The sequence below is a fragment of the Mercenaria mercenaria genome, chromosome 12, assembly GCF_021730395.1.
Source record: "Mercenaria mercenaria strain notata chromosome 12, MADL_Memer_1, whole genome shotgun sequence".
NCBI classification, from domain to species: domain Eukaryota; kingdom Metazoa; phylum Mollusca; class Bivalvia; order Venerida; family Veneridae; genus Mercenaria; species Mercenaria mercenaria.
Genome location: NC_069372.1, coordinates 32,826,504 through 32,846,511, shown reverse-complemented (window position 1 = coordinate 32,846,511; position 20,008 = coordinate 32,826,504). Strand labels below are relative to the sequence as shown.

The window sequence follows — 20,008 nt, the reverse complement described above, 5'->3', positions numbered from 1 at the left end:
ACTATGTCAGGGGTCACATCCTATAAAAACCTTATCAGCTAAAGAAATTAAATTTATCTAAAATTATTATTGTTATGTGTGGAATCACATGGAAAACACAAATTGGAACAATGATATTAAATTGGCCTAAAAATGTTCCAAATGTAATATTATTGACAATGGAGGTAATGGAAACATGTACAGTTTTGTATCCAGCTGCATCCACATAATGAGAGAAAATATAAGAAATGATGTTCCAGCATGTAGAATATTGTATTCAGCAGATTTTAGAAAAAACACTGAAAATGACCGTGGTGCAATTTCGTATTGCCCAACAAAAAACATCTTTTTGTTCGTGTATGTAAGCTTGTATCAGAGAAAAGTGGTGTGTTGCTGTCGGAGAGCTCTTTTTGTCTTGGCATTACCATATATAGTATCCATGAACATTCTCATCCATCAGAGGTTTGTCAGAATCCAAAGAAGAACCTCTGATTTATTTCTTTCATTTATCTGGTGAGCACACTCATAATTACTTCTGGGAATGGATTCAGCCAATCAATGCTTGCCATTATTCTGTATGCAGAATTCAAAATTTAAAACAAAATGGTGCAAAATACATGAACAAACAGTCTTGCTCACAATGAATGAAGACAATACTGCATGACTGTGATTTATTTGAATTAATTCCTCTAATCAGATGTTTATAAATTGACCACAAGGAATAAGGATGTTTCTCATAATTCCATGTCTGTATATATATATATATATATCGATAAAAGGATGCAGTCATGCTTTTGAAAAGGCATATCTGATTTTGATTGGTTCAGGAAGATTTGTTGCAAAACGTTGATTGGCCGAAACGTTTTACTAGTAATGCTACCAAACTGAAAATATCAATGAAATGTGCCAGAATAATGTTCAACTAGGGAACTACATGGTAAATCTCAGGTATGCGAGAATGACAAGCAACTGGTTCAAAGTAGATGCTTTCTCATTTCTCACTTGCACTATACCTGTAAAGCCCCTGGGTACCAGTTCATTGACTGCATGTTTGGTATATATTGTAGGAATAAAGAATGCTACTACAGCAACTGATATCTGGCTGTGAAAGGTGCCACACTCGCCGCCTTCTACAGTACATAAAATGCCAGCAGTACAACCTGGTTCAGGACAGACAACTCATGAACTATACCAGAGTTCTTTTGTTCAGGTGTAATATCCAAGGGAGACAAGTAGAGCATGTTAAACAGCTGGTGCGTAGGGTTGCAGCCCACCAGCCAGCTAATAGGGCATTAATGTTTACTGGTAAATCTCGTACAACACTTTTGTTCCCAAGTATCAAGGGCAGTTTTCAAAGGCCTGTTAGATTTCATCAAAGTGATTCCAAGGGAATACAAACAGGTATGCTAAATTATTTATGAAAACAATAGCAAATAAAATTGTTACCCTAACTATATCTGTCTATAAAATTTAATGAATAAATTTCATTTCATTATTTTAAAGTGTTTTAATTAAAAATTGATTGTAGAGGGGCTTTTACTATGTCTGATAACTGAGTCCTATTGCCTGAGTAAGAATTGTCATAGACGATACTAAGGTTAAAACTTGCCTTTCACATGGGTTCTGTCTCAATGCTCCATTCAAACTAGAAGAAATATTGATATTTCAGAAGAGGAGAAAAAATATGAACAGTTTGTTGAGCAGTTGAAAAAGAAACAAGAAAAGAGTACATTCAAGGATGGGATAAATGCACCTCAAGCTGTGATTATAGTTGTAATATTCTTCTTGATATACAGCATCTTTAAACCACGAGAGAATGTGGAAAAACCTAAAGTAGCCAACAAGTGGAAGGTGAGTTTGGTCTTTTACACCTCTTTCTGAGCTTGAGAATAGATTATAATTATTCAGAAAATACATTTGGAAAATACAGCCTGTCTTGTGCTTCTATGGTTACATGAGATGGAAATGCTCATGGTGAGCTTTTAGGATTGTTTGTTGTTCGCCCAACATCCACATCTGGTTCAGCATCAGCATTTCTTTTAAATGTCCATAAGATCTTGATCCAGTTAAAGTAATTGCCAACTTGAACCTTAAACTTGAATCTCATGGCTCTTAATATATCAAACTGTGCCATATTTAACCATGTTTACATTTAGCACCATTTCTTCATCAAGCTTAATCATATTTAAACAGAATTTGTTTACCTGTACTTACACAACCCTTTCATTAATTGTGTACATTATGCATTTACTATCTGGCCAAAGGTGGAGGGATATAATTTTGGCACCAGCCGTCCATCATCTGTCCCTCCATTTAATTATCTAAGAAGGATTTGAACTATTGAAATAAAACATGGTAGAAAGGGAAATGCCAGCCTGCAAGTTTCAGTCAGATTGCCTGAGGAAGGCAAAATTTATGGCTCTTTGTATATAGTATGTATATGCCAGGTGTTTGTGTGTTTGTGTTTGAAGGATTTCAATAAAACTTGATAGAAATGTTAACTGATATAGGGAAATGGGGCCATGCAGTTTAAGCAATGCAAGTTTAAGACAGATTGCTTGAAGAAGCCCTTTTTTATCTATAATTATACATGTACATTTTGTGTATGGTGTTTTTATTAGCTCATCAGAGCACATTGTGCTCAGGGTGAGCTGTTGTGATTGCTCACCATCCGGCATCTGTCCACACTTTCCTTTAAACAACATCTTCTAAACCGCTAGGCCAATTTTGATGAAACTTAACAGGGATCTTTGTCTTGAATTATGCCCCATTTTAGGACTTAAAAATTATCATTACTACATTTTTACCTTGTGTGCTGAACTCCTACCATTTCCGCCCACATGCTATACATCATCAACATGAAGTAGACATTGGGCAGTTATTTTGAAATTCATATCTGTGTATTTTTAGCTAGACTATTCAAAGAATAGTCGAAGCTATAGACTACTCACCCTGGCGTTAGCATCAGTGTTACACATTTTTTAAAGTTTTGCATGCAAGTACATATAGCTATCATTTAAAGGCATATAGCTTTGAAACTTATTTTTTCTTTTTATAGGTCAATTACTAACCTCACCTGGTCAAGCCCCATCACTCTGACATGTATTTTGGCTAAATTATGTCCCCTTTTGCAGTTAGAAAATCTACAAAATTAATGCAGATATTGAATTGAAACGTCACATGCGTCTTTGGGGTTATAAAACAAGGTGATAGTATCAAGTCCCATAACTCATATATTTTGTACAATTATGTCCCCTTTTGAACTTAAAACTTCTGGTTAAAGTTTTGCATGCAAGTTACTTATAATCTCCAAAACTAATACAGATACTGGATTGGAACTCTATAGATGTTTTAACATTTAGGGTAATATTCTTGCTTCTGGGACTGTCACAACATGCCCCCATTTTGGACTCTACATTTGTACCTTGTGTACTCAATTCATCCTACAGTTTCCGTCCAGTTCAAATGAAACTTGATGTACATCATTAACATGAAGTTTACATGTGCATATTATTGAGAATTCCGTGTTTGATTACTGGGAGGTTGAAGTGGGCAGGGTTGGAGTTAGCCTTTTTTGAACTTTAGAATATTCTCTCCAGCATGTTCATAGAGCATTGGTCATGCAGTGTTGACACTATTTTTATTACTTGACAAATATGATGAATAACTGTTTTTAATTTATTTTTAACATGAACAAATAAGAGGCCAAATTGTTTGTTTGTATTCAAGTTTATATATAATAATTTGTTAGTTAGAGGATATTCCAAGATACAGAAGACATTCAAATTCCAGAAGCATTTCTGGTTCTAAGTGTAAAGCTCCCACACAGGGGACTCTTATCCTCATGTTAAGTAATTTTAGTTTGAACTCATAACCTCTGGTTGAAGAAGTCATAATTATGCCATTGCCTAGTATCTCTTGATATGCAGCTAGATGATAAAAGAATTGATTTTGTACCATTTAGGGTGATTAAATCCTCATGAACAGATAAAACTTAAGTTCAGTTTATACTTTATATCTGCAAAATCACATCCCCATGAAAATCTGTGTTTTGCTATAACCACAAATTTCATGCTAATGAAATAAAATGGTTTCACAGGAGACATATTTACAGAATTGCCATATATCATAGCTATTCATCAAGGACCATCAATTTCCATTTACATTTCTTCAATATCCACAAATTCATGTGCTGTATTATGGCCATGAGTTTCATGAATAAAGCACTACTTGAGCATATACCAGTGACCTGAAGGGTTTCACTTAATGTCCTAGATTAAGAACACTGTGGTAAAGTTTATATATCTATATATTATGATATTTTGTAATAGATTTTATGCATAGAGATCACATTGGTAGTGAATGCAGAAATAAAGAGTAGTACATAATAAATACCAAACATAAACTAACAGCAGACGACAGAATGTTTGTATTGACCTGTTTCCCCACATAGCGTGATTATGGATTTTTCCACTGGCAGTTCATTATGTTTTGCAGTTGGAGAAGGCACAGGAGCAGTGAATCATAGACAAGTCTATTGTTGTGTCTGTAGGTTCAGTCCTTGTACACTGGTTCAAGGCTGTATTAAGGTCATTTAATAGTAAAATGTACTTCACATATACATTCATTTGCATAATGAAATTATAAGCTGACATTAGTTGAGGTCAGCTAAAAATAGACATTTAACCTGCTCTGCCTCAAAAATAATAGAGCGTTCCACAACACATGATCAAACTTCTGGTCACATGACCATTTGGTATATAAAGCTAGATCACTAGCATTAAGGTCCCCCCACCGAGTGGGAGATATAGAGTAAGCAGGATCCATGTCGGATTGATTTTTGAAAATCTGAAGCAAAAATTAACCTTAAAATTGAATATTAATGATTAAAAATTGTTACTATATTGTATTTAAATAGTTTATGTACAGGATTGTGAAAAAAAATTGTGGAAATATAACTTAGTTTTTGTGTGATAGGTGGAAATTGATAAAGCACCCAGTAAAATTCCTGTCTGGGCAGCCATTATCAGAAAAAAAGAAACTTTAAGTAACATTTTATAGACCTGGTGTGGACAGCACTGCTAAGGGATAGATGAGGAAGTGATTTTTTACCATTTTGAAGTGATTTAAAGGAAATATTTACACTTAAAGAACTTAGATATTTATACTTGGACTCAACAAGCTTCATATAGACATACCAGCAGATTTCAACATGTTGGACTTTATTTTTACATCATTTCTTACGTCTGAGGTGATGACTTACCCATCAAACTGGGTCGAGACGGTGGCTTATAATCCTTCCCTTCTCTACAGCACCCTTATTGTAGCCATACTACTTACAAAAGGCTATGGTAGGCATATGGCAATGGCAGTTGGCAGAAAAATGCTTCACGAGCCAAGCAGGAAGGTTTGGCGCACCATCAGAGCTATTAAACCCCGCCAGATTGTGTACTACGGTCTGCGGTGGGGCATTCCACTCCATCAGCTGAAGGAACTTCTTCTCCTACATCGTAACCTCGTCAAAAAAAGACCGTTTAAAGGAGCACAGCGCTGCTCACAGAAGGACAAAAAAGACAAGAAACTATCATTTAGGAGGAAAAGTCTAAATTCAACAGTAAGTATGGGCAGCTGGCAACATTTTTCTCATTTTCTGTTATTTTCTATATCAAGATCCTCCGGCTTTAAGTTAAATTTCATGGATAAAGGTTAATACTGGTGGTACAGAGATACAGGCCAGAGAGCCTGCCCATATAGCTAAGTAGTTATATAACTACCAGACAATAGGTCATGAGTTTGATCCTCAAGGAGATCATGTACACCATATGTGAAGTCATTCTTCCATGCATCTTATGCTGATGACAAGTTGCTATTGGCACAGTATCCAGGAATGCTGGTCATGCTAACTGATTACCATTAGTACTGTTGAAAAATAAGATTAAACTTCAAAATGTTTCAGCTTTATTAAATATTAATGTTGAACCAAAATAGTTCAGGTTTAATATCGGACATGGAAACCAGCGTGATAGGCTTCGATGACTTAGATTAATCGTATCTGTAAAATACCAGGTTATAAAATATACCATGAGATATATTACTTTTTTGTTAGATCATTTTATTGAAAGTAGGAGTCAAATAAAAGTAGTCATTTTAATGGTGTATTTATATACAATTTCAATACTATAGTAGATTGACAGGTACAAAATTTCAAACAATAATTCAGACAATATTTTATGGAAGATGATTGTCTGGATGCTTTCATCCTCCACCTGTTATTAATGTGGGTTAGTTGTCAGTTGCAAGTGGAGAAGAAATCAATACTGAAACAGACTTTAGGAAGACTTGTTACCTTACTTGACAGCTGTTACTGCTGCATCAGATAAATATATAAGCTGATAATATGCCTGCATAAAAGAAAACGAAATATGACAATTAACTTTTTTTTTTTTTACTGTGTCGGGGCTGTTAAATGAGCCGCGCCATGAGAAAACCAACATTTGCGACCAGCATGGATCCGGACCAGCCTGCACATCCGCACAGTCTGGTGAGGATCCATGCTGTTCACTTTCAAAGCCTATTGCAATTAGAAAAAATGTTAGCGAACAGCATGGACCCTGACCAGACCGCGCAGATGCGCAGGCTGGTTTGGATCCATGCTGGTCACAAACGCACTATGTTGGTTTTCTCATGGTGCGACTCAAATTATGAAGTGAGTTATCAGGCATGAACATTTTTCAAACTGATAGGCCATCAATTTGTAGTATCAGAGGTTAATTAAATTGTGATAAAATGTTTACAATATGATTGTATGATTAGTTATTTAATAGTATGAAATAAAGGTGCTTGCCAACAGAATAATTTAGAAGATCATACTGAATCATATTGATTTTATCTGAAAAAAAAGTAGCAGATTAAAACATCTCGAGATTCAAAGAAAAAAACATTTGGTTGCATGTCCCTTTAAAATCTTTGGTAGCTGTTAGGATGAAATGTCATTTTTCACCACTGATGCCATGTATTAAAGTCAAACATTGTTATGCTAAGTTATAATGTTGATTGATTGTCTTTGATTTCATGCTGTTGAAACATTAAATTAAACAAGATCTTCTCTGAGATGGATTGACAGTGCAAGAAGGTATTTGCCATTTTTAAGGGGAAGGGGGACATGAAATAATTTCACTATGAATTTTATTACAAAACATGTTGAACATTTTGTCGCACATGATCAGTGTTTTTAGGGGGGGAATGGTTCAAGTTTTATTTGGAATTGATGAATAATTGAGTAGCTGATTTAGATGACCTTGTGAAAACCTTATTGTTTTGTCTGGAAATATGAGACTTTTGTAATCCTAGACACTGCAGTAAAGTTTTGCGAACATAGTGAACCAGCAGGGTTTTTTTTTTCAGGCCAGTTTTGGAGCTGAAACTGGGCCCAAATCCAAAAGGCAAATAGTATGTTTTTTCCCCTGCTTCAAAGTTAAATGTAATGCCATTGGGATATGGTCACAGTTACCATTTTTTTTTTTTCCTTTAGATTATCAAAAAGTTGGTTTCTGGTTTATAACATATGTCAGGATTTACATTCTGTCACAAAACAGGGTGTATGTATAGCAAGTTTTTATGAAGAATTAGCTTTGGATTATATTTGGTGTTATTAGAAATAGAAATATGGGTTGCTCCCAGTATCTTTAGCTTGGGGTACACATATTGTCTACAGTCAGCAAATCTTGCATTTGGGTAGCTTCATCAAAGGCAGAGGTTAGGAATATATTTTAGGGTCACTCGGGTCAAGGTCACTACTACTGAAAATAGAGAATTGTATCCAATTAACCTGTATACTTTGGAAGTTCCACCATGGTGTAGTGGACTTTAGTATACCTTTTTATAATGTTGTTGAATGGGTATCTGTTCAAATCCTGGTCAGGGCCTTACTCTGCTATAGGGTCAAAGTCAGACTAATGACTTGAGTCAGGAATAACATAAAGCAATGACACATTTATGTTTGTTGTAATATGACCCCTTTTTTATGCAAACTTTGAAAACCTGGTTTTCGTGGAATTTTCACATTTCTTGTTTGAACACAATAATTGTATAGTTTAATTGCGTTCGATACACGTCTAATATAAACTTTATAACCTGATTAAGCATTTAAGTAATGAGCTTTAAGTTGTCAGGAAGGACATGGAGTCTTCATTTTTTTTCCATATGGATACAATTCAAAGGGAGAAAAATCTCATGAGTAGAGTGCAACACATGGTTACACTAGTCTACAAAGAATTGTTCACCTGACTACCTAAAGGTGAGCATGTTTATAATGCACATTCTCTGTAGAATATTTTCATATCAACATTCCCAGGTTAAATGCAATAATACTGCTTAGACATTCATGGATTACCTTTTCATAAAGTGAGTTAGAGAGAATGGTTCAGAATGAAATTCAACGACTTAAAAGACATCTATGAGTTAAGATTGGTATACATTAATTTGCAAAATACAGTTACCACATTGACAGGCATTAAGTAATACAGCAATACATTCATGTTTTGGATCTGAACATTATTCTGTAAAAGAAACTGTTTAAATGGCATCTTAAAGTTCTTTAGGTCCTCAAAATTTTCATCATATCACATTCATAAATAGCTTTGAGGATACGGCCTTACATGTACTCAAGTTTTAGTACATGGCATTATTGAACACAATTTGAATGAATTGTACTTGAATTCTTATGTAAGTACATGTTATATTGAAACGAAAGGACACTTAGAAAAATTACAAAAAAGTTAAATAAAGTTCATAAAATAATATCAGAAAAAACAAATAAGGAGAATATTATTCTCAGTTAAAACAAAAAAAACAACAACAACAAAAGTATGGAACTGAATTTGAACCTTTTGAATTTTAGTGTTGCAATGTTAAGGTTAATTTTTTGGTTATTTTATTTAGAAAATATAATAATTTTACTCTACTCCATAATTTTACTGACAAAGAGTATTTGAAAGTGATCTTACCTTTATATTTATGAACTTTTATAAAAATGGTAAAATGATTTTATCATAAACATACACTGTTTAATATTGGAATATAACATAAACATAAGATAAAAACTGAATCATTGTTTCGTCTATACCACTTAGTAATAATTCAGTTTCTTTTAGGTATAAATCTTCATATTTTCATTCATGGGTCTTTAAATGATATGATGTAACAAACATAAATGAATCATGTGACTTGAAATAGGTTGAGTGTGCCACTGTTTCACTGTGTATTTGTTAGATCAGCTGACTGGCAGTACTGACAGGAATGTCACAAGATAAAGTCATTTACATATTAAAATCTCTTAAATTTATATAATAGTTTAACTTAGTATAATTATGTTAATATATTACTTTTTCTAGTTTGCTTGGACTTTTCCTATGTTGATTTTGAGAAGTTATGAATGATGAGTTATGTGGTGTAATGCATGTAATGATTTTGACAGAGGTGGAAAATTTCTTAGTAAATATTCATAAGTACATACACGTGGTTATCCATAACATTTGTATAATACCTATATTTGATGGACATTATATAGTTTACACACATTCAAACAGTTGTTTAATATCAGATGTTAATTCTGTATTACATATATTGTATAGTTAAATACATAACTGTTGTCATAAAATAAAGATCAGTAATATAAAACTGTGAGCAGTTTTGTTTTCTTTACATGTTAACTGGATAATCAAGAAATGTTTTATTTTTGGATGAGCGTAGCGAGGCACATATTTAATTTTACATGTTGAAATCTACAAATAAGGTGTGTAAAAACAATGCAGGATAAGTTGTTACCTTTGAGCGATGAGAGTTGAAGGAGGACCAGGACCACTTTGAAGTGGAAGGAGCCACTGATACCAGTTTATTATGGCTTCAAAATGTTAATTAACAAGAAATATCTGGAATCCATGAGTGACAGGTGAATAATCATGGACAATAATCTGTGTATTATAAGCCATCATGACTGTATTTGCTTATTAATCAACTGTTGAAAATGAATCGTGAATTTCAAAATTGGTTAAGCTTTTCACAATTCCAGAACTTGTAAAAATTGCCTCATATAAAACTGGGAAAATTTGTGTACAAGGCTGTTTTCATTTGTTTCCAGATAGGCCGGGTTTGTAGTTGTGACAATGATATTGCATGTGCACACAGAGTGGGTCATGCCCTGTCCACGTGATGGCAGCAAAAGTTGATTGAGCAATAAATGTTTCTTACTCTATGACTTTCTGAAGGATAACAGTAGACTTTTTTGCACAAACAGTAAAACATTTTGAAATCCTTTGGAAGTGCCAGTAAATTAGAAAAGATCACAGAGGTACTGGTTCATATAGAGATAGAGATCAATTAGAGGTAAAGTCATCTGTCAAAAATAGAAGTACACTATGTAATAGCAACTGTCATTAACTGTCATTATAATGGGATAAGTGCAGTTGTACTCTTAAGTACCAGTATGAATGAAATAGAGAAAAGTACAAATGTACTTAATAGGTTAACTTCAAGGAAATGATCTACCAATTTGGTTTTGAGCGGCCAGTTTCATTGAAATGATCCAGCAGGCTATTACAGATTGGTGCTTTTAATGCAGGTGCTTATTTTTGCCTTTGTATGACTTCAGTAGTGCTGGTGTGATTTAAAATGCAGACCAGAGCGGACGCAGTGGTCCATTGGTAACACTATTTAACTATGAAACCTGGGGTCATGAGTTTGAGCCCCCGCTCCTCCAACTAAAAATTACTAACACTGGGATAAGAGTCCCGTGTATGGGTGCTTTACACCTGGCCCGTTAAAGAACCAGGGAAGCTTCTGGAATTGGAGCATCTTCTGTATCTTGCACTATCCTCCGACTAACGTTACTAACAGTCTTCTGGAGGAGTCACCCATGGCGACTGTTAAATGAACTAAAATGCAGACCAGATCAAGAGTTTGTGGTTCAAAGGGAGATAAATGTTGATCTGTTTTGGATTATAATTTACTGAATTCTTTCCCATGTTTTAGTTTTAATTTGACCTACATCAAGTACCCTGTACAACATAATTTTATGCACTGAGAAAGAGATTTTTTTTTTAAAAGACAGAAAAGATTACTATATTATGGAATCAGCATTTTTCACCTTTTTCTCTATTCAGACCCTGTTTCTTTTTTCATAGGAGAAAACTCCTGAACATATTCATATTTTATATAAATATGTCCCTATAGTGAGATAATTGGAGCTGAGACAGAAAAGTTAATTAAATATACAGTGTTAAATATTTGTTTTTGCATATTTTTTCAACAAAATCACTCTTTGAACTCACCATAACTTAATAGATATATGCTACCTTTTAACAAGAAACACATTGCATGTTCTTCTTGCATGTTCTTCATACATGCCACTTTCAATATAAACAAAGGTCTTTAACATATTTTGCACCACTTGATTATTGGATCTAAAATACCTTGCCCAATGTTTTACCCATCAAAAATATTGGAGAATTGTTTCTCTGCCACAAACTGATTTGCTTGCAACTGGTTAATGAATGTGATGCAGTTGTCAGGACTTTTTAGTGAACGGTATTAAGGTGTTGTCCACTTTACCCACTCATTAGGGTTTGTTGGTTTTATGTTCCCTTTAAGCCACAATGGAGATGCACAACAACCAGTTTCTAGCACTATTTAAATGTTAAGGGGCATAAAAAACAGTTTATGTTCTGTTTTGTGCATACCTAAAAGGAATCAATCCTGCTGCATACAAGAAAACAATACAAACATTAAGAGCCTGTCACTACCATTCCTACACTTAACCTTTACCCTGCTTAATTTCTAAAATGGACTGGTGCATCATTCAAATTGGGCAGTACCATTTATTATTCAAAGGGGTGTTCACTGAAAATTTACTGACTGAATAGCGAACAGTGCAGACCATGATGAGCATGCACAGGCTGATCCTGGTCTGCACTGGTCACAAAGGCACAACCAATTGCGGCCAGCAGGCTAAATGTAAATAAGTATGCAAGGAATTGACTTCAAACCAGGATGACAATGAGGAGGAGTGCAGTGCACAGTAACTGTAACTCTAGTTTCAGTAATTTTTGAGTAACGCCCCTTTTTCAATTTTCCTTGTACTTTGCTAGTCCAAGTTTAAGTAAAGTTAGATGGCAATTAGGACGATTGCATTACACAATAATCAAAACTCTAGATCCAGTTTTCGTTTTTGTTGTTGTTTTCATTTTTCCTTGTCTGCCCATTTTCTTAGTTATAATAAGATAATGTCTAACATACATGATAATTAAGATAAAATAATTATTTGAAGAAATGCACAAGAACCCTAACTGTAGCAAGTACATTTTGAATTTTCTTAACTGAACTTTATTTTGAATTTGACTTTTCCACATATATAAAATTCCACCATGGGTGGGCTAAAACATTGGTCTTTAGTACATGTTCAGATGAAGTAAATTTAAAGGTTAACGGACAAATAGCTGTTCAAATCCTGGTTAAGGACTAAATAATACTGGTACTGAAGTGCTTTACTGTAGTACACTATTAAAACAAATTAATCTTGTCAGCGGCATAGATGGTGTGAAACATAGGTTCACAGGGGAGTCAGTGACGTCTTGGTGATCCGAGGTGAAAAAATGCTGCCTTTGGTGAAGTTTGGCCTTGACAGTATCGCACCACAGATCCTGTGCTGATTCTCTTGAGGATTCCAGCTCTTTTACTTCACCACCTTCCCTTAATTGTCAGGGAGCCATTTGTGTCTGGCATCATGTATTAACAATACACAGCCTCAGGAGTTCTGTATATCTTTTATTATGTCATGGTGGTACAGTAAAAGATTACTGTAAGAGCTATAACAATAATAAAACTTATAAAAATACAATAATCATATAAAATTCTAAATGCATACAATCTATTTTCATTACAGGAAATCGAAATTACTACAATTGATATAACAATAATTATCGGAATCCTGTATCCAAGTAGACACTTTATAATAATTAAATAAGTTATAAAACTTATAAATAAAGTTTTATTTCAATCAGACTGATTTTGAAGTCAGTCCGCTCACTTAGAAGTGCTGCCCAAGAGATGTTAGTGTTGCGGGAATTAGATATTTTGTGGGTTGGCAAGGTTATGTGGGGTCAGGCATGTGAAATTTAGTAAACTCTCACTCACAATTTCTTTCTTTCATTCCACGCTCCACCCCAGATAACAATAGCACAGTTAGGCAAATACAACAGTTAGGCAGACAAATATATATGACATCACAAATCAATAACAACTTAAAGGATGGATATAGGATGGTGCGCTGCAGCGCATGTATCTAAAAGAATATAATGTTTGATCTACCATTAAAACAAAGTTCTGTTTTGATCTACCATTAAAACAAAGTTCTGTCATAATATAACCAGGGCTACATATATTTATTAATATGAAAAAATTCATTCAAATATCATTTTGATCAATGGTCAAAGTCACATTTACTTAAAAGAAAAATACAATTTCTGGCCAATAACCAGTTTGGATTCATTGTATAGACCTGTCTCAAGTTTTCAAATGGTTTCACTGGTCCCTTTTAGGGGTGACACCAGGGCTAAAAATAAAAAAACAACATCTAAACAACTTCTTTTCATGAACAGCTCGACAAATCTCCACTAAACATGGTCTTAAGCATCATTGTACTAGTCCTGACCCTTTTCAGAGGTTCTTGTACAATTCTCTCAGAAGATTGTTGAGATAGATCCATTTAAGGGACTGCCAGAGCTAAAAATAGAAGAAGAAAAAATACTTTATATTTTAAAGCCATTTTCTGCTGGCTGAGCCTGGTTGTTTCTGAATAGCCCTATTCCTTATGTGTCCAGTGTACAGCACTAATACGTATGAAGCAGAACCAGTGCTATAATAATAGCCTGTTTTATTCAAAACTCATATACCTACAATGTAGATAAAATCTATGTATGACATATTATAACTTAGTATTCTATTATTATTATTATACCAGATTTATATAGCGCCCTTTTCATGATCAATTTCACGTTCAGAGGCGCTTTACATAGTTCAAATGCAGCCACAAAGGGCGCATAATTCATCCTCTACTAGTACAGACACAGAGAGATCTGACCAGAGGGACAGAGTGAGACAAAGCCCCCATGACAGAGAGATCAGAAATCAGATACAGGCTTGTCCGGCTAACAGCCTAGCTCGTTGCGAATAGACAGCCTGGTTCTTTAACGTGCCCAGTGTATAGCAAGGATTGCCTGGGTTCCTGACCAGTACACCTCTAGTTGGGTGGGAAACACTGAAAAGCTTTTCTGAAAATTCCCAAGTAGCTGCCGGGGATCGAATCCCCGACCTCAGGATTGGAAGGCCAGTGTGCAAACCACTGAGCTATCCATTTTTATGCAAACAGTAGCGAATCTATAATCATATATTTTCATAATTGTGGTCCTTTTATCTTTTCTTAAACTTGGAAAGACAAAATAAACACATAGGCTAGAAAACTGGTGGTAAAATTTTATTCTGTCAAGCAATTAATGTTTTTTCTTTATTTAGTTCAATATGTATTTGATAAAGTTGAAAATTTAACAGATATTGTATAACCAGAAGATTCATTTTATTTTATTAAATATCACGCTATTGACAGTCAAAAGTTACATAAAACTAATCCATACAGTATTTCGCATGCCTGCCAAGAGCTACATCCATCTCTGCCTTATTGACATTATCATTGTACTAGTCCTAGCTTAGGAATGTACCAATGCAGCCCTGAGCAGTTTGAGGTTTTCTGGTGCGTGTAGGTTTTTGTTAACCCTGTTCTTCAAGGTGGCCACCACATGTTCTGTTGGAGCCAAAACAAGGGAGAGAGATGGCCAATACATAACCTTAACGTTGTAGGCTTGCTGAAAGTTGGTTGTTTAGATTACTTTGGCCTAGCATTATGTGGAAAGATACCAACATTAGCACAAAGGTTGCACTGCATAAATGGAAGAACTTCACAAATACTGTCTGAAATTACAATTATTTCTAAGTCTGACTGGGTGTATTTATAGTTTTAAAGTGTGTGAATATGACAGAATCACACCTGTTTATTCCAGGGGAAAAGGTGTTATCTTCCTTAAATTATAATGGGGATAATAAGCCAGCTACTCACTAGGTGGCGCTAGTAAAATAAGGGGTAAACAATGCTGACCCAGATTCTTATCTCACTACACTTTGCAATGGATTCTGAGAAGAAATCAAAATATTTTGGATGGAAAGTTATACAATTACAGAAAGAATTAATAAAAAGAGGGGCATCAATCAAAGGCAGAAAGGAAGATTTGTTAACAAGGTATGTTTTTATGTTGTTATGATTAAATAATTCTCAGAAAAAAATAGTATTAATCCATTTAAACCTCGAGAAACCAGTTCACAAAGGCAATGTCTTACATGTAGGCCATGGTGTGTATTGCAAGTTTTATTAGTGCTATCTTTATTGCATCTCATTATTTGTAGATTTAGTGTTGCTTATACAAAGCAATAATACTGGAGAGTAGCCCTTTGGATTACATTTTACAGGTTAATGACTTATGCTATCACTATATCTTATTTAAGGAATTTATGGTGTTTATCTTTTTCTTACTTTCAGACTTGAAGCATATGACAGAAACGTGAACCTATTCTCCTACCAGAACCTCTGGATCCAGACTGGCCCACTGAAGGGTTTCATCAACTTCAAGCAGACCATAGGATCCACTTCCCTAAATTGACAAATGAGCAAATTGAAGGATATTTCAAGTATAGAGAGGCTGTGGATAATGATTTGATGTCCGACTTGAAGGCACTTGAAAAAGGAAAACTAATGTTTGAAAGCAAGAAAATCTGTGCATGCAGTGTTAAAGTACACAGTCCAAATATATACTTTACTGGTGTAGTAGGTGCAGCCATGAAGAAGAACATAACATACAATTTCAAACTTAAACTGCGCAAAGACAACGGAGAAATCCTGAACAGCCACTGTGAATGTCCAGCAGGAAAAGGACCGCACGGAACCTGCAAGCATGTTGCGTCAGTATTGTTGATGATAAATGCATTTGTCTCTGGAAGTGACGCACATGTCCAGCAAAGTTGCACAGATATATTGCAAACATTTCACAAACCAAAACAGTCATATGTTGGCACACCACTGAAGGCACAGGACATTCCATCAAGAAAAAAGCAGTGCACGCTATTTGACCCAAAACCAAGACAATACAGAAACATGGATGGATATGAGGATCATGTGCGAAATGTTGTAATAAATTACTGTGCAAGTACATCCAAACATTTAACAATAAGATATCTGTATAAAAAGGCAGATGTTCAGTCAGCATCGAGGGACCATGATTACTTGGAATTACCATTGTCTGAGCATTGGGTGGATAATGCTTTGACATACGACCAGGAAAAGATTGCAACCACGGAGAGAAAGACAAGGTCGCAGGCGGAGAGTCACACGTGGAAAGAGGAGAGATTATGGCGAATTACAGCTTCTCGTTTCGGCGAAGTCTGCAAACTGACGGCAAGGAGAAACATGGACAAACTTTGCAGATCCTTCATGAAAACGTCAAAATTAACAAATAAGGCAATCATTCATGGGAAGCAGTATGAAAAAACGGCTATTAGGAAATTTGAAAAGCAAACGGGACAAAGTGTCAACCCATGCGGATTATTCATATGTAAAGAAAGTCCATATCTGGCTGCAACGCCAGATGGAGTAATCAATGAACAAACAATAGTTGAAGTGAAATGCCCATATGCTGGGAAAGAGGAAATGATCAAACCTGGGAAATTGTTTCCATACTTGGAGTATACGGACGGAGAAATGGAGCTAAAGAAATCCTCAAACTATTATTATCAGATACAGGGACAGATGTACATAAGTAAAAGACAATATTGCTTTTTCATTGTGTATACATTCAAGGATATGTTTGTACAAAAAGTTGAACTAGATCATGAGTACTGTATATACAGCCTTTTACCAAAGCTAGAACTGTTCTACAAAAAGTATCTGCGGAAATATATAGCTGAACATCTGTGAAATAACATTTGATGATGATTTATGCAGACATTTGTAGTACAATATAATTTTCAGTCTATTAAATGCTATGATGCATTTGATAAATAATTTTATGTAGTTGAAATAAATATATAATAGCCAAGCATCAATAGTTCATATTTCTTGGTATTTCTGCGTAAAACAATATTAGTTATGCAAGTTTAGCAATAGTTCATATTCCTTGGTATTTCTGCGCAAAACAATAATAGTTATGCAAGTTTACCAACAATACATCTGCGGAAATTAGCTGTGTTGAAGCACACAAATGTAATCCTTGACCCGAGATTAAGTTTTGTTTTTGGCAAGTCAGATCTTAATATTTTGAAACTTTTTGCCAGACCTATCACTCTTTCAACATGTATTCTTATTGATGAAACTCGTCTGTCACGAACAACAACTTCTGGTTCAAGTTGTGACTTTTCTGCCAGCATAATTGGTGTATAATACGATCTTAGGTTGCAAACAAGTCTACATTTCCTCTGTCCGCCATTATACTGTCTTTTTTGTCAAACAGATTCTTCTTGCACAAGACTGAACGCTCGACTATCTGTCTGTCGCTTGCTGACCCTCCATACGAATCACTAACATATGTAACAAGGCCGCGAGGTGAAATTCCTATCATTGTTTTTAATGTGTTTTTATGTTTGTATGTTGAAAACGTGATAGACTGTGCTGTCACGTGTGATGGTTTCTGTATAGGATTTTCGGTTGCATCAAGAATAACTCTTGTTGAAGAATATTTTCTTTTAAAGTCTTCTGGCATGTACTCGGAAACTATTTCTCTGTCAGGCCAAAAGTTGATTTCTTTAAGTTGACAGTAAATAAAGTTAATCCATGTCTCAATAATTTTTGATGCTGTTGGCTGGCTAATTTTAAAAAATAAGCCTAGTTCATAGTCCTCTTTATTTTGTCTTAGTTTCATTAATGTTAGAAACAATTGATCTTTTGGTTCAAGATTTTGACATTTGTATAATAAATGATCAACAGCGGGTCCAAGCACATGATAAAACATCATGAATTGATCATAATCGTCAAAGCCTGTGTAATATTTAACTGCTTCTGGGTCATTCTTGTAATTTTCTATTGTGTATTGTCTACGACTGTCTGTTAGTAGTTCACATTGAATTGATTCTTCTATGCCAGAATGCACTATGGAATCCTCGTTTGTGTCCATTGGCTCATCTTCATAGGAATTTTCAACTTCGTTTTGAATATTGCATAAGTTTACAACATAGGTGTGTTGACTTGTACTTGTTACTGTACTGGATTGTGTGCGTCTTTCTGCTCGCTCTTTTCTCCTTTTTCTCTCTTCTCCTTTTATCTCATCAGCCTCTGTCATTCGTTCCGGAAATACTGAAGGGTATAACTCCCTTTTTCAGACGTTTCCTTTGACCTGTCAACAAACAACATTACTGAGATAATAAAATCAACAACAGAATAAAACTACAAACAACTACAATATCATATATTATATTTGACTTTATGACACATTAAGCTAGAAACATTTACATTTCTATTGAATTTGACATCTAATTTTGCAGCATGAACAATAATTGATTGGTATGTGACTGAAATGAAACAGTCTTACCTGAGTAAATGGTATAGTCATCTGGCTGGAAGTGCTTATGACATACAATATCATGTTTACTAGGTTGCCACAGTTTTGTCTTATTCCCAGGAACTGCTTTCTTTACTGCTACTCTCCATAAATCCTTTAAATGTTGTTCTTTTGGAAAATGAATCCCCCCATAACCCTTACATAAGGGTACACAACAATACTGAACCAAAATCAAATTCTTGTATTTATATGACTATTTTCTAGAATTTTATTTTGTTCTGGGTCAAATACCTTGGAAATTACAAATTAATTAGTGTTAAGGGTCAAATACCAAGGAAATTACTAATTAATTAGTGTTTATTACGGCAGAATCTCTACTACATTCTATAGTAAATCTAAGGTCAGGCGAGATAATGTTTACTCATCTACATAGAGATTTTGCTAGGCCAGGGAAGTAAGTTTATGGGAATGGAGGTACTGGATCAGTCTCAGTTCAAGCAATCAGAGTTGTGCTGTTGTACTAAAACATTTTAAACACATATACACTCTTAACACAATCATTTATTTATTACAGTTAGATGCTGTGATATACAGAAAATATGTTATGTTTCATCATCTAGCAAGAGTTTTTAGCCCACATGAGGTTCCAGGTGAGCTGTTTGTATAAGATGATAGTCTGTCATCAGCATTTCAACTTAAACATGTTCTCCTCAGAAGCAGCCAGCCAGAGTTGCACCAAACTTGGATTGTAGTATCCTGGCAAGGTCCCTTCTCAAATTTGTTTAAATGATTCCACTAGGTGCCTTTGAGGGGTCACCAGAGGTAATAATAGAAAAAAGCCATAAACAATCTCTTCACATGAAAGAACTTGATGGATCTTCACCAAGTTTCTTCTGTAGCAATCTTGTATGGTCCTCCCTTATGTTTTTTCGAATGGTTCTGTTTGGCCCCTCTAGCTGCCTGAGCTAAATATAGAAAAACCGTTACAGGATTTCTCAGGAACCATTTAATGGATTTTGCTGAACCTGGTCTGTTGTATCCTTGTAGAATCCTCTCTCAATTTTAATAATGTTATTCCTAACTGGCTTGCACACCAACAAACTCTTAAAGATTTTACAGATATTATAACACAAAAAAACATATATTATCCCTTTAATATGAGATCGTTGCAAAGTATAGTGAAAAAGGCTTTCATAGAAGTAGAAATACTCAAACTACTTAGTCTGGTTAGGAAACAGAAATAATACTATTTCCGCAGTAGATAATGTATTGTGATTATTTCTACTTAAGTGATGATTCTTCCAACAATTTCTGCATCCCAGTTTATAAAACTGACTTTGGAGAATAGTCTTAGATCTTCTGAATCCAGTTAGTTGCTTCTA

The 20,008-nt window shown here is 34.8% G+C and overlaps 1 protein-coding gene across 3 annotated transcripts in view; it reads left to right on the top strand.

The window, feature by feature from the left end:
• The window catches only part of LOC123534380 (phosphatidylserine decarboxylase proenzyme, mitochondrial-like), a 47,414-nt gene that overhangs the window by 13,550 nt on the left and 13,856 nt on the right, over positions 1-20,008 (top strand). For 2 of the 3 annotated variants that reach the window (XM_045316606.2, XM_045316605.2), the window contains exons 2-3: positions 1,047-1,380; positions 1,649-1,830. In XM_045316606.2, coding sequence (XP_045172541.2) covers positions 1,056-1,380; positions 1,649-1,830 — 507 coding nt within the window. In that variant the 5' untranslated portion in view covers positions 1,047-1,055. Of the gene's footprint in view, positions 1-1,046; positions 1,381-1,648; positions 1,831-4,759; positions 5,594-20,008 lie in introns of those variants that run through there. The other variant, XM_045316607.2, reaches the window with a different exon arrangement.